Source organism: Hylobates moloch, unplaced genomic scaffold (genome assembly GCF_009828535.3).
Source record: "Hylobates moloch isolate HMO894 unplaced genomic scaffold, HMol_V3 SCAFFOLD_22, whole genome shotgun sequence".
Classification (NCBI taxonomy): Eukaryota; Metazoa; Chordata; class Mammalia; order Primates; family Hylobatidae; genus Hylobates; species Hylobates moloch.
Genome location: NW_026652297.1, coordinates 9035246 through 9049610, shown reverse-complemented (window position 1 = coordinate 9049610; position 14365 = coordinate 9035246). Strand labels below are relative to the sequence as shown.

The 14365-nt window shown below is 38.4% G+C and overlaps 1 protein-coding gene and 1 pseudogene across 2 annotated transcripts in view; one reads left to right on the top strand and one right to left on the bottom strand.

Moving 5' to 3' along the window:
* The window catches only part of RASA2 (RAS p21 protein activator 2), a 128505-nt gene that overhangs the window by 27013 nt on the left and 87127 nt on the right, over positions 1 to 14365 (top strand). For both annotated transcript variants that reach the window (XM_032143438.2, XM_032143437.2), the window contains exon 3: positions 2892 to 2995. In XM_032143438.2, the coding sequence (XP_031999329.1) occupies positions 2892 to 2995 (104 nt within the window). The remainder of the gene's footprint in view (positions 1 to 2891; positions 2996 to 14365) is intronic.
* On the bottom strand, positions 8610 to 9983 carry LOC131382264 (putative uncharacterized protein MSANTD5; annotated as a pseudogene).

Here is a 14365-nt window from a genome sequence, read left to right as displayed (position 1 = left end):
ATGTACTTTAAACATAGTATTTGAATGTGGATGTGATATATAAAGGAAATTCAGCATTTATAATTGTTTATAAAATAATGCAAAGAGATACATACCTACACATGTCTTGTCTTTCATATCATGTGTTTGACTAATAGTTCTTTTTGCATTGATTTCTATGTTGAAATTAATTAGAAGGCTCTAGTTACTTTGTGAGACCAATTTTTAAAAGTTTAGTTTGGTTACATTTGAAGGGAAAAATATAGTGACAAAAGTTCACCAGGCATTTTAACAACTAAAAAGCTGAACCAACTGTTTTCTGGACAAGATCAGATATGACTTCTGTGGGAGTGTTTTACTTTATATTTCAGCTTCTCATTTAGTTATGACATCATAAAGATACTGCATTTCGTAGTGATATTTCTAGAGAATCTTTTTGTTCTTTAAACTTTCTCAGGAAAGAGGTACACTTGACAAAAGAAACTATCATTTCAGAGATTCACGTCTTCATAGAAGAATCATAGAATAATAAATATATCAAAATGGCATTCTTAAAATGAACTTATAAAAATAAGCTTTGCAACATGAGGATGGGCAAAGATTTCTTGCTTTGAATGCAAGAAGCACCACTAATTATAAAAGATGAAAATTGGTAAATTAGATTTTATCAAACTTAGAGGCTCCTTTTCTTTAAAAGACACTGTCAAGAAAATTAAATGGCAAGCCACACCTGGGAGAAAGTATTCTGACAAAAGACTTGTATCCAGAATTTATTTAAAAAGAAAAACGCTGATAACTCAAAAGAAGACAGATGGCCATTTAAAATATGGGGAGAATACTTAAACAGATATTTCAGAAAAGATATGGCCAAGAGCACATGAAAAGGTATTGGACATCGTTAGTCATCAGAATATTAATTTAAAACCATTTTTGTCACTATAGATTCTAGAACATAATCTGCAGTGATAGAAATCATATCACTGGTTGCCTGTAAGAATATGGTGGGAGTGATTGCAGAGTCACAAGGGAACTTTCTGAGGAGATAAAAATGCTTTATATCTTGATTATAAGGTAGAGATTACATAGGTGTATACATTTATCATGTTACGTTCACTAGAATAGCTAAAGACTGTCAGTACCAAGATGCGGAACAACTGGAGCATTGCTGTTAGGAGTGTAAAACAGTACAGCCACTTTGAAAACAGTTTGACAGTTTCTTGTAAATTACACATTCACCTGCCTTTTAACTCAGCAGTTGCACTCTCAGTAATCAAAAGCATGTGTCTAGAAAAAGCTTTGTATAAGAATGTTCATAGCAGCTTTACTTTTGATACCCCAAACTAGAAACAACTCAAATAACATCACTAGGAGAATGGATTTGGAATGCAATGGAATCTGTGCAGCAATTAAAACAGTTGAACTACTATATACACAACAACATCAAAAAAATCTCACAGACATTAAGCTGAATGAACAAAGCTGGACATGAGTACATACTATATGATTCTATTTATGTGAGATTTTAGGATAGATCTGTAGTGACAGAAAACACATCACAGGTTGGGGCAGGTATGGTGGGGTAACTGAAGGAGAGGCGTAAGAGAACTTTCTGGGGAGATAGCAGTGTCCTGTATTTTGATTGGGGTGGAAGCTACACAGTTGTATAAATTTATCAGAAGTCATCAACCTCTATACTTTAAATTGGATTTTTATTGTTTGTAACTTATAGCTCAATAAAATTGATTTAAAAATAGTTTGTTTTAATTTTTTAAAAATATTTTTAAGTTGATTTTAAAATTGCATATTTTAATTTTTTAAAAATAGCTTATTTTAATTTTTAAAAAAATTTTGAAGTAACCTTTCACATAACACTGGCTGTTTTAGATACTATGTATTGTAAATAATACAGCTTTACACATTTCTAAGACAAGGATGGTATGAATGACACTATCCTCACCTCTCAAATGGTCTACCTTAGGTGAGCATGACCCCAGGCAGTTACTGTATCTTCTATCCACAGGACTGCTGAAAAGCTATTTGTTCAGAACTCATACTGGCGACTTAGATCCCCTCAGTGTTCAGCTTGGTTTGTACAGAACTTAGTTGAAATTTAGCATTGAGAATTATTTTGGGGCTTTTAAAATTATTTTCAATGGCATTTTAGTCCATAATTTCATTAACTTTATTGAAAGTGATATTATTTGACCAGGAGCATTGGCTCGCTCCTGTAATCCCAGTACTTTGGGAGGCTGAGGTGGGTGGATCATGAGGTCAAGAGATTGAGACCATCCTGGCCAACATGGTGAAACCCCATCTCTACTAAAAATACAAAAATTAGCTGGGCGTGGTGGCATGTGCCTGTAGTCCCAGCTACTCTGGAGGCTGAGGCAGGACAATCGCTTGAACCTGGGAGCTGGAGGTTGTGCTGAGCTGAGATCACGCCACTGGACTCCAGCCTGGCAACAGAGCAAGACTCTGTCTCAAAAAAAAAAAAGAAGAAAGTGATATTATCATTCTCAGCAAACTATCGCAAGGACAAAAAACCAAACACCGCATGTTCTTACTCATAGGTGAGAATTGAACAATGAGAACACCTGGACACAGGAAGGGGAGCATCACATACCGGGGCCTGTTGTGGGGTGGGGGGAGGGGGGAGGGATAGCATTAGGAGATATACCTAATATAAATGATGAGTTAATGGGTGCAGCACACCAACATGGCACATGTATACATATGTAACAAACCTGCACGTTGTGCACATGTACCCTAGAACTTAAAGTATAATAAAATATGTATATATTAAAGAAAGTGATATTATTTGAGTATTTATACAATTATTATTGAAAGTGATATTAATTATTGTTTAATTATTTTATATTATTTGAAGTAATGAGCTTTCCTTTTCTTTCTAGCCCATTTTTCAGTGAAGAATTTTACTTCGAGATTCCAAGAACTTTCCAGTATTTGTCTTTCTATGTTTATGATAAGAATGTTTTACAAAGAGATCTCCGTATAGGTATGTACTATTCATAATTATCTTTAATCACAATGTTAATGTTTATATTCATTCGTTCTCTTAGTATAGTGTTGAAAACTGCGGAATAATATATGCTCAACATCTCTGATCTTTTTCTCTAGACTACATATTGATTTGTGAAATTTTATTTTTAATTTATATGTTCAGCTGATATGACACTTTCTCAGAGAGGCCTTTGCAGCTCCCCTAGTCACTATGTCATATGTTTTTATAATACCTGATGGTTCCCTCTCCATGGTACTCATTATGCTTATTCATTAGTTGCTTGTTTCATATCTAGATTCTCTAGTTAAATATGAGTAAAAGGGCAGGGACTTTTTTTTTTTTTTGACACAATCTTGCTCTGTCTCCCAGGCTGGACTGCAGTGGTGCGATCTTGGCTCACTGCAACCTCTACTTCCCAGGTTCAAGCGATTTCTCCTGTCTCAGCCTCCTGAGTAGCTGGGATTACAGGCGCGTGCCACCACGCCTAGCCAATTTTTGTATTTTTAGTAGAAACAGGGTTTCACCATGTTGGCCAGGCTGGTCTTAAACTCCTGGCCTCAGGAGATCCACCTGCCTCGGCCTCCCAGAGTGTTAGGATTACAGGCATGAGCTACCACGCCCGGCCGGGCAGGCACTCTTTCTTATGGAGCACCTTACATTTAGTAAGTGTTGGGTAAGTATTTGTTTAGTGGTTCAAATAATGTTTTTATAGAAAGATTGCAGTTTTGATCCTTCCAAAGAACATCTGTTGTTGAGGTTTTTCTAATAGAAGTAATAATTCACTTTAATCTATTTATAAATTTTCTTCCTGTCTGTATTAGTGACTGTATTAGTCCATTCTCACACTGCCATAAAGACATACCTGAGACTTGGTAATTTATAAAGAATATAGGTTTATTCGCTCACAGTTTTTCAGGCTGTACAGGCTTCTGCTTCTGGAAGGCCTCAGGAAACCTACATGAGTGGAAGGCAAAGGGGAAGCAAGCACATCTTCACATGGCTGGCAGGAGAGAGGAGAGTTGGGACGTGCTACACACTTTTACAATAACCAGATCTCATGAGAACTCACTGTCATGAGAACAGCAAGGGGATGTCTGCCCCCATGATTCAGTCACCTTATGCTGGGCCCCTCCTCCAACAGTGGGATTACAGTTTGCCATGACATTTTAGTGGGGACACAGAGGCAAACCGTATCAGTGACCAGTAAATATATTTATCTTTTTTTTTTTTTGAGACGGAGTCTCACTCTGTCGCCCAGGCTGGAGTGCAGTGGTGTGATCTCAGCTGACTGCAAGCTCCGCCTCCTGGGTTCACGCCATTCTCCTGCCACAGCCTCCCGAATAGCTGGGACTACAGGCGCCCACCACCACGCCTGACTAATTTGTTTGTATTTTTAGTAGAGACGGGGTTTCACTGTGTTAGCCAGGGTGGTCTTGATCTCCTGACCTCGTGATCTGCCCGCCTTGGCCTCCCAAAGTGCTGGGATTACAGGCGTCAGCCACTGTGCCCAGCCAATAAATATATATCTTAAATAATTGTCAGACTAGAGTGTGATATGTGGGCATGAACTAGAACAGAGCTAACTGGCCACATATGTGTCACATTCCTGATCTTTGCACCACTATCTTTGTATTTTAATCATAGGCAGGGGTCTAATTTACATTTATTCTCTTTCTTTTTAGTGTCCTAAATTTCATCTCCATTTCCTTTTTTATTTGAAATATGGTCAAGTCTCCTACAGCTTAAAAAATTAAGCATTATTTGGCCAGGTGCAGTGGCTCATGCCTGTAATCCCAGCACTTTGGGAGGCCGAGGTGGGCAGATCACGAGGTCAGGAGTTCAAGACCAGCCTGGCCAATGTGGTGAAACCCCGTCTCTAGTAAAAATACAAAAATTAGCCTGGAGTGGCGGCATGCACCTGTAGTCCCAGCTACTCAGGAGGCTGAGGCAGAAGAATCGCTTGAATCCGGGAGGCAGAGCTTGCAGTGAGCTGAGGTCGCACCACTGTGCTCCAGCCTCGGCAACAGAGTGAGACACCATCTCAAAAAAAAAAAAAAAAAATTAAGCGTTGTCTTTGTCCTCTTAACTAACTTCTGATGTTTCTCTGTGTTTGATATTGAACTCCTTAACAAATGGTCTGTGTCCGTCCTCTGCTTGCTACTTATTTCTTTTAAAATCTCTATAATCTGGCTTCTATGTTTTTTTGATAAACCTTTCTTGAAATTTGCCAACATCATTTTAATCAAATAACCTTTAAAACAATATATTTTTCTTAATTATAAAATTATTATATGTTCTTAGTGTCAGGTAGTGATTCTCTACAGAAATAACTACAGTTAATAATTTGGTGTATTTCTTCCATTCTTTATTTCATACATTTGTATTACTACATTTTATTCAGATTTTTTCCTTTTCAATTAATATCATAGTGATCCTTTCCCCATATCATTAATATTTGTCAAAACTATTTGTTATATAATATCCTTTATAGAAAAGTGTTTTATTTTAACCACATCCTTGTTGGTGAACATTTACATTTCCAAATTTTGGGCATCCTCAGTGGTGTTGCTATGAACAAATGTCCTTTGGCATAAATTTTTGCATGTCTCTCTTTCCCCAGCATAAATTCCTAGAAGTGAAAATACTGAGTCAAGGAGTATGAACATTTTTATGATTTCCTCTGTAAATTTCTGTATTGCCCCTCTACCCCACACAGTATCATATTAATATGGACGACAGAAATGTTGTACTACTTTACATTTCCTCAAAGATGTCATGGGCATAACCATTTTACTACCCTCTGGCCATTCTTGCACATTATCATTGAAAAAAATTTGCCAATATGATAGGTGAAAAATAACACATTATTATTTTAATGTGTGTTTTCTGATTTTGAAGGAATTTGAGGAATTTTTTATATGTTTATTGGTATTTACATTTTTCTTTTTTTTCTTTTTTTTTTTTTTTGAGAAGGAGTCTCGCTCTTTCGCCCAGGCTGGAGTGCAGTGGCGCGATCTCGGCTCACTGCAGGCTCCGTCCCCCGGGGTTCACGCCATTCTCCTGCCTCAGCCTCCCGCGTAGCTGGGACTACAGGTGCCTGCCACCTCACCCGGCTAATTTTTTTTTGTATTTTTTAGTAGAGACGGGGTTTCACTGTGTTAGCCAGGATGGTCTCGATCTCCTGACCTCGTGATCTGCCCGCCTTGGCCTCCCAAAGTGCTGGGATTACAGGCGTGAGCCACCGCGCCCGGCTGGTATTTACATTTTTCTTCTGTGAATTGATTACTCATTCCTTTGCCTATTTTTCTTTTGGTTGGAGTTCTAACATTTATCCTTAAGCCTTCTTATTTTTAGATATGTTAACTTTTGTCAGCTATATACATACCAAATACTCTGTCTCACAAAAGGCATTTTCTTAGTTTTTATTGTTATCTGCCTCTGTGTCACATTTCACTCTCTTGATTGCTTATTCAGTTTGTTGAAAGTGAAAGAAAAGACATTTTCATGGTGGTGTATTTTTTTAGATGTGTTTCTCCCTCTGATGGCTTCTTATATGCAGACTCTTCTGTTTCTAGCAAACCGTTGATTATAGATCACCCTTGAAGCTGTGTCCTCAATTCAGTTTAACATTTACCAAACACTTCTCTGTGGCACACAAAGGATGAGACTTTTAAGATGAGTAAGACTCAAGTTGCTCATCAGAGAGGCAGACTTGTAGTCTAATGCTAATATATTAATACTAATATATTAGGGTCTGTGCTGGAGATATGAACAGAATACTTGGAGAGAATAGTAGGGAGAACAGCTCATTTTATTTGGTAGGGGAGTAACAGAGACTACATAGGTAGGAAAAGGAAGAACAATTTCTTTTCTTTTTCTTTTCTTTTTTCTTTTTTTTTTTTTTTTTGAGATGGAGTCTTGCTCTGTTGCCCAGGCTGGAGTGCAGTGACGTGATCTCCGTTCACTGCAACTTCCACCTCCTGAGTTCAAGCGATTCTCCTGCCTCAGCCTCCAAGTAGCTGGGATTACAGGCGTACAACACCACACCCAGCTAATTTTTGTATTTTTAGTAGAGACAGGGTTTCACCATGTCGGCCAGGCTGGTCTCGAACTCCTGACCTCATGATCCGCCTGCCTTGGCCTCCCAAAGTGCTGGGATTACAGATGTGAGCCACCACGCCCCACCAGGAAAAACAGTTTCAAGGTGACAGGGATTGGCAGAAGCAGAGGGGGAAAAATGAATCATGTTTGTGGTGTATCTGCTGGAGGAGGGTGATAGAAGCTGAGGATATAAATTGGGACCAAACTGATGAACCCTAGAAACCATTCTTAATTCCAAAAGCTAAGGAACTTGGACTTTATTCTGTAGACAGTGGTTTTGAACCTTTTGAGAATGTATGTCACTATTTATAACCGGAGTGTGTGTGTGTGTGTGTGTGTGTGTGTGTGTGTGTGTGTGTGTTATAGAATATACATGCATTTGTATTGCTAGAAACAGAAGAATCTGCATATTGTATTATATAATATACAGTTATATATAGTTACATACACAGTTATATATGTATATGTGCACACACATATATACACATACACATATACACAGATATATGTACACATTCAGTTATATACACACACAGATATTATATATTCTAATTTAAATATGTAATCTATATACATCGAGTTTGTAGTACTGTTGTAGGCCATAAGAAGTTGTTGATTTGGAATAGGGAGCGGTTAGAGGCAGGAAGACCAACAGGTATGCTATTATCAAATGAAATGAGTTAGGGCAGTGGCAGTGAAAATACAGATGAGGGAATGTACTTTAGGGGTTTCAAATAGAGCATAGGGACCAAGATGATACAGGAGATGTGAAAAGGAGAAGAGTTTAAAATGGTCTTGCTTGTATGGCTGTCATTAAATGAGATAAAGAACACAGCAAGAACATTCGCTTTTGAGTGAGAAGGGGAGAGGATGACTTTGGTTTCAAACAAATTGAACTTAGTATTACTGGGGTACATCTTAGTGGACATGTTGGTTGACAGCTGGAAGTATAGATCTGAAGCTTAGAGAAAAGAGCTAGAGATACAGATTTGAGAGTTATTAGCATTAAGTGATAGGTGAAGCCTGTGTTGGAATGAATGAAATTACCTGGGAGTGGATAAGGAGGGTTTCAGGGAAGAAGAGACTTGAAGATAGATAAGGCATATCAGGAAGTAGAAAGAAAGATAGGAGAGATTAATGTCAGAGAAGATAAGGAAACCTTTTAATGTCTGCAACTAGAGAAAGGTGGAGTCAGATAAGGATTGATAGAGGCTATTGGTAATTATTAATAACCTTTGAGAGAATGTATAACTTCAGCCATCATATCTTAAGAAAAATGTTTAGTAATTTTCATCGTCTCTTTACATCTTATAATCTTAAGGTAATATTTCTTGAAAAGGCCTTTAAGGCCTTTTAAATAGCAGCATAAAGTTGAGGTTTATGGTTTCTAGAAGTTGCCTTTGTTTTTTATTTATTTTGAAAGTAAAAGTCAATTTTAAGTAAAATAACTTCTAGTAAAAATCAATTATTTAGGGAGTGTTGTCAGAAAGCTGTAAATGTTGGTGTGATAACTTTTTCTTAAATGTTTATTCTTTCTAAGGGATAAAATTTCTACATTTAACAGAAAATTCTTTTTCGTTTTGCATATAGAGTTATTATTAAACACACTACATACCCTTTAAGGTTGGAAGTGGTTGATGTTTTTGCTTATACATTTTTAACATTTTTCTAGTTCAGTATCATTTTCTTTTGTCATTAACACACAAGTTTTTTTTTTAATTTTGAGCTATTGGAAGTTGAGTTTTCTTAATTTATAATTTGGAGTCACTCAATTGTAGATTGAACACTGACATAGCATTTTCTGGAAATGAAATTTGAGCTAGAATTGACAGAATCATCTTTTATACTTAAGATCTGTGATTCAGTACAAGTTGAGCATAGATAGATTTTAGGGGCTTTTTATTTTTAATTACATGAGTAATGTATGGATTTTTTTTTTTGTCATTCATTTCACATTTAATCTCATTGTACCAGGCGAGGAGAGGAAGGAGTCATGCACCAACACACACAGATTGTGCTGTTTTTCAGTCTTTCTGATAGAATCAGGATCCAGATTCTAACTGTCTTCTAAATCTGGATCAGTCAGTAGGGATGGACCACTGTGGTGGAGGGCCCAGGGCTGCTGAGAGAAAGGCAGGATACATCTGTAGAACTGACCATGGCAGTCTCATGTTCCAGGGTTCCCATCTGGGTACCTGAGCATTTTCCATATAGATCACAGGTGTTGGGGCCCACACTGGCTCCTGAAAGTCTCCGGGAATGCCATAGGCATGGGGCTGGTGCTCGGGAGGTGCAAGGTCAGCCACATCAGCACAGGGAGGACCTGAGAAGACGCTGATCTTCCATCTGTATCCCAGAATCCTGTGCAGGGCCTCTCCATAAGGACATGGCAAGGGTTGGCACCTTGGCCTCTGGTTGGCTTCATGAATAGTGAAGTATAAGTCCTGCAAGCTTATCATCATCTGGAGACATTCCTGCCAGCTCTTCTTTATACCTCTGTGCTTGAGATGCGGGGCAATTGTTTTTGATACTGTGTGATACTTCTTCACCCTGTACACTTCACACTCAAGAAATTCCATTCTTGCAGGAAACTCTGGACTTCCTGGCTACTCCATGATTTAATTAATTGGACTGAGGGCTTTTCTGGTCCCTGGACTGCTTTTTTTCTGCTTCATTTTCTGGATGTTTCTGGTAGTTTCAGTCTGAAGTGTCACTTTCTCCATTTTTATTCCTGAGTTTTCTTCTGGGATGATTCTCACTGAGTCTGCAGGGCCTGTTCCTGGGTTGGCGGAACACTGGCACTTACTCTGCTCTAATGGAACCTAGGAGAGTCAGAAGGAGCCTGAGTGTGGAAATGTGTTTGCTTCTCTCTGCTTCTTATGTATGGATATTTTTATTTTTGTAAAAAATTTTAAATTATGGCATAGATAATCCTTTTTTTTTTTTTTTTTTTTTTTTGAGACGAAGACTTGCCCTGTTGTCCAGGCTGGAGTGCGTTGGCATGATCTCGGCTCACTGCAACCTCCGCCTCCTGGGTTTAAGCAGTTCTGCCTCAGCCTCCTGAGTAGCTGGGATTACAAATACCCGTCCCCACACCCAGCTAATTTTTATATTTTTAGTAGAGACGAGGTTTCGCCATTTGGCCAGGCTGGTCTCAAACTCTTATCCACCTGCCTTAGCCTCCCAAAGTGCTGGAATTGCAGGTGTGAGCCACCGTGCCCAGCCTAAATTACTTTTGACCACTGCCTCCAACCAGTCCTCTTCCCAGAGGTAATAATTGTTATTAATTCGGGGCATAATTGTTTATATTAGGCATCTTTATATGCTAGGAACAGTTAGTACAAAATGAGAGAAAAAGGAAAACTTTAAGCATATATTTTTATTTCCAATGAGGATTCTAATAATACTGAAATTAAAACATAAATGTTTTACCTCCTAATATGTATTTTTTAGTTATTTTGTTATGCAAGAGCTCAAACAAGTAAACTACGACTATTTTTCTAGAGCTCAAACAAGTAAACTATCTTAGTAGATTCTGGCAGTTCTCCCCCACCCCTCACCCCACCTTGGTTCAGAACCATATAGAAATGAAAGGATTTTACTAAAATGTCAGAGACCTGAATACCAATCATGACTATGTCACTAACTATCTATGTGATCTTTATTGAGTCATTTTCTTAGGCCTGGTTCATCCATAAAATAAGATTGGGTTTAAAATTGCTAAGGTCTTTTCCAACAGTTTGAATTGTAATTTCTGCTGACATTTAGCTTTTAAGCAAAATTTACTGTGTATAAATTGCTTATGGCTACACTTTAGTGTCTGTTTGCACAGGGACTGTATCAGTTATCTACTGCTATGTAACTGCTCCAATACTTACTGGCTTAATACAGCAACCTTACATTTACTCGTGATCTTATTGTTTGTCAGTTTGAGCTGAACCTAGCTGAGTGGTTCGGCTGGTCTCGCCTGGGGCTGATGTGCAGTTATCTGGGAGATTGGGGCTGGCTGGTCTGATTCATATGTCTGATGGTTGGTACTGACTATTAGCTGGACCTTCCTCACCGCATGCTCTCCTGATTGGTTCTAAGAAGGCAAGCCCTAATGCAAAGGTGTGTCACATTTGCTGATGTCCCGTTGGTAAAAGCAAGTCACATAATCCAAGAGTCAGTGCTGTAGGGGACCACACAATGGTGTAGATAACCAGGAGTTATGGAGGCCATTAATATACCGGTCTACCACAAAGACCAAAATATATCTATTGAAACCTCGTACACTAAGGCTTCGAAGTGCTGCCATTGTCTCTAAATTGCTGCTGTTGACTATCTGCCAGATTGTTCAGTCCTCTGGTCCTATTTCATTTTTATATAGACAGTAATATTTGTCACTGTTTTTGTTTGTTTTTTTGAGACGGAGTCTCGCTTTGTCGCCCAGGCTGGAGTGCAGTGGCGTGGCATGATTTCATCTTACTGCAACCTCTGCCCCCTGGGTTCAAGCAATTCTCTTGTCTCAGCCTCCTGAGTAGCTGGGACTACAGGCGCACACTGCCACGCTCGGCTAATTTTTTGTATTTTAGTGGAGATGGGGTTTCACCGTGTTGCCCAGGCTGGTCTCAAACTCCTGAGCTCAGGCAATCCACCCACCTCAGCCAATCCACCCACCAAAGTGCTAGGATTACAGGCGTGAGCCACCATGCCCGGCCTGTCACTGTTTTTATCTCCTCTTTTAGCCGTTTCTGCTAGTGCTCAAGTAGGAACAGGACTATCAGGATTTTGCCAATTGGTGAATTGTATCAGGCTGAAATTTCTAAGAATATATTGTATCTAAAAATGGGTCCCAATGGTAACACAGTATTTACTGATGGCAAGAAAATGCTGCTGAAAAATGGTATTAGAAAGCTAAAAATGCTTTTTTTATTTAAAGATCAACAAAGGTGGTTTCTGTGCCCACAGTTCCTTCATTTCCTATTGTGTTTCCTTTCTTTGTCTGATTTTAAGGAGCTAATACAGCATCTGGTGTGTATATGTTTGGTTTTAAGCTCTTTCTGTCCGTGAGTTTGTCAGGACAGTAAGGAAATGAAGTACTAACTTTAAATGATTTGTTGGAACGTTTGTTTCTTGTTGACTTTTTTTTTTTAAGAGTCGGGGGTCTCACTATGTTGCCCAGGCTGGACTTGAACTCCTGGGCTCAAGCAGTCCTCCTGTCTCAGCCTCCCAGGTACCTGGAACTACAGGCATGCACCACTGCACCCAGATGTGTTTGATTTTTTTTTGAAGTTGGTAATTTCATAGCTAGTGAAATAATGAATTAATTTTGTTTAAAATAGTAACCAACAACTGGCCACAGTGGCTCATGTCTATAATCCCAGCACTTTGGGAGGCCAAGGCAGTTGGACTGCTTAAGCTCAAAAGTTCAAGACCAGCCTTGGCAACATGGTGAAAACCCATCTCTACAAAAACTATAATAATTAGCCAACTGGGACCAACTATAAAAATTACTTCCGGCTACTTGGGAGGCTGAAGTGGGAGGATCACCTGAGCCCAGGAGATCGAGGCTGCAGTGAGCTGTAGTCATGCCACTACACTCCATCCTGGGCAGCAGAGCAAGACCCTGTCTCAAAAAAAAAAAAACTAAAAAAATACATAAATAAAAGAAAATAGTAAACACTAAACTAAAACAATCTTTGGGACTATTAGAGGCACAAAAAGGTTTTTAAGATCATTAAGTTAAAAGTCATTCGAATGCAGAGGAGGCACATCAGATGTAGAGTTTGAGTAATTCACTCAAGATTACACCGCTAATAAGTAACAGAATTGACTCTAGGTTATGAAATTAGTGTTTGTTGGAAGGAGCACGAACAGGCATGCCTTGGTTTTGAAATCTGACTGCAGCACCTGTGGCAAGTTTAAAAATATTGTTCAGCTTTCCTCATCTGTAAGATGCTGATTATACCCTCTACCTCCAAGATGGTTAGGAAAATTAAACAAGAAAATATATAGGAATGTCTCCTACCTGGTAGAGACTCAGTAAATGCTGGCTTTTCTTTCAGTTCAGTGCTCTTTCCACTGTATTGGGCTGCCTACCTTTTACTGTTAATGCCTGTCAGTTTAGTGATAAAATAACAAATCAGAATCATGAGGCTTTTTTAAAATTCTATTTGTGTTTCAGAAACTTGTTCCTTCCTTCTCCATCCTCTCTTCTCCCTCTCCCATACTTCCTTCTCATTTATCCTCCCACCTTTTTTCCTCCTTCATTCTTTGTCTCTCTTCCCCTCTCCGCCTTCCCTGTTTTATTCCCTTGGGCTGATGATGTATATTTCTTTTTATATGTTATATTGCCTAATAAAGTGCTGGACATGTTGTAGGTATCCTGCTACCTATTGACTTCAAATATTTTTCTTAATTTTCCTGTGCCATTCTTATATATCATTTTCTCTAACTTTGTGGGATCATGTACTCTTTCTTCCCTGCTTCTTCAGGCCAACTAGCCTCATGCAGCTAGATCTTTACATATCAGAAACTGACATCTTAAAAAGGAACTTAAGAATAAGAGCTGGCAATAAAATTATAGATTATTCTCAACTCACAAATGGCTTATTTATGCAGCTAGTCAGAGAAGGGTTTCCCTCTCATAGGACAAGAAACATTCAACTCTTCAGTGACAGTGAATGTCATGATACTCATGATGCAGAATAGGAGGAAGAGCTATTTGCTTTAGAATATATTACCTGTGTGACTAAGAGGATTCTCTTTTGGGAAGGCACCTGTGAAAGATGAGATGTATTTCCAGTGATCTGAGAGTAGTGAGTCATAAATAGGACAGGTACATTTCTACTCTAGTTTTTAGCAGCATTGTTAGTTAAATAGAGTTTGGTTAGGGAAGCCTGGAAATCATATCAGCATTTACAACACGGTGCCATTGTGATTGTTGAATGAGGGAATGAATTTGTCAAACCAATAAACTCCTAAATAAACTTTGTAGGAAACCCTCTTTTAGAATTTGGGACTTCTTTTAGTGATGTTTGTATATATTATATGTATGTACATATGTACATCTATATACATATTCATAAATTGTGTACAAAACTAAAAATTATGGAAATCGTAAAGTAGAAATTTCACCAGAAGTCTACTGATTCGTTTCTGGATGGTAAGTAAACTCTCTTAAAATTCTGTGCCAGATATTATCTGTGCCTTTTTCTGGGGAGAGGACACAAAAGATACACAGTTACAAAGATTCTTAAAGGGAGGGTAATGGTTCTTAAA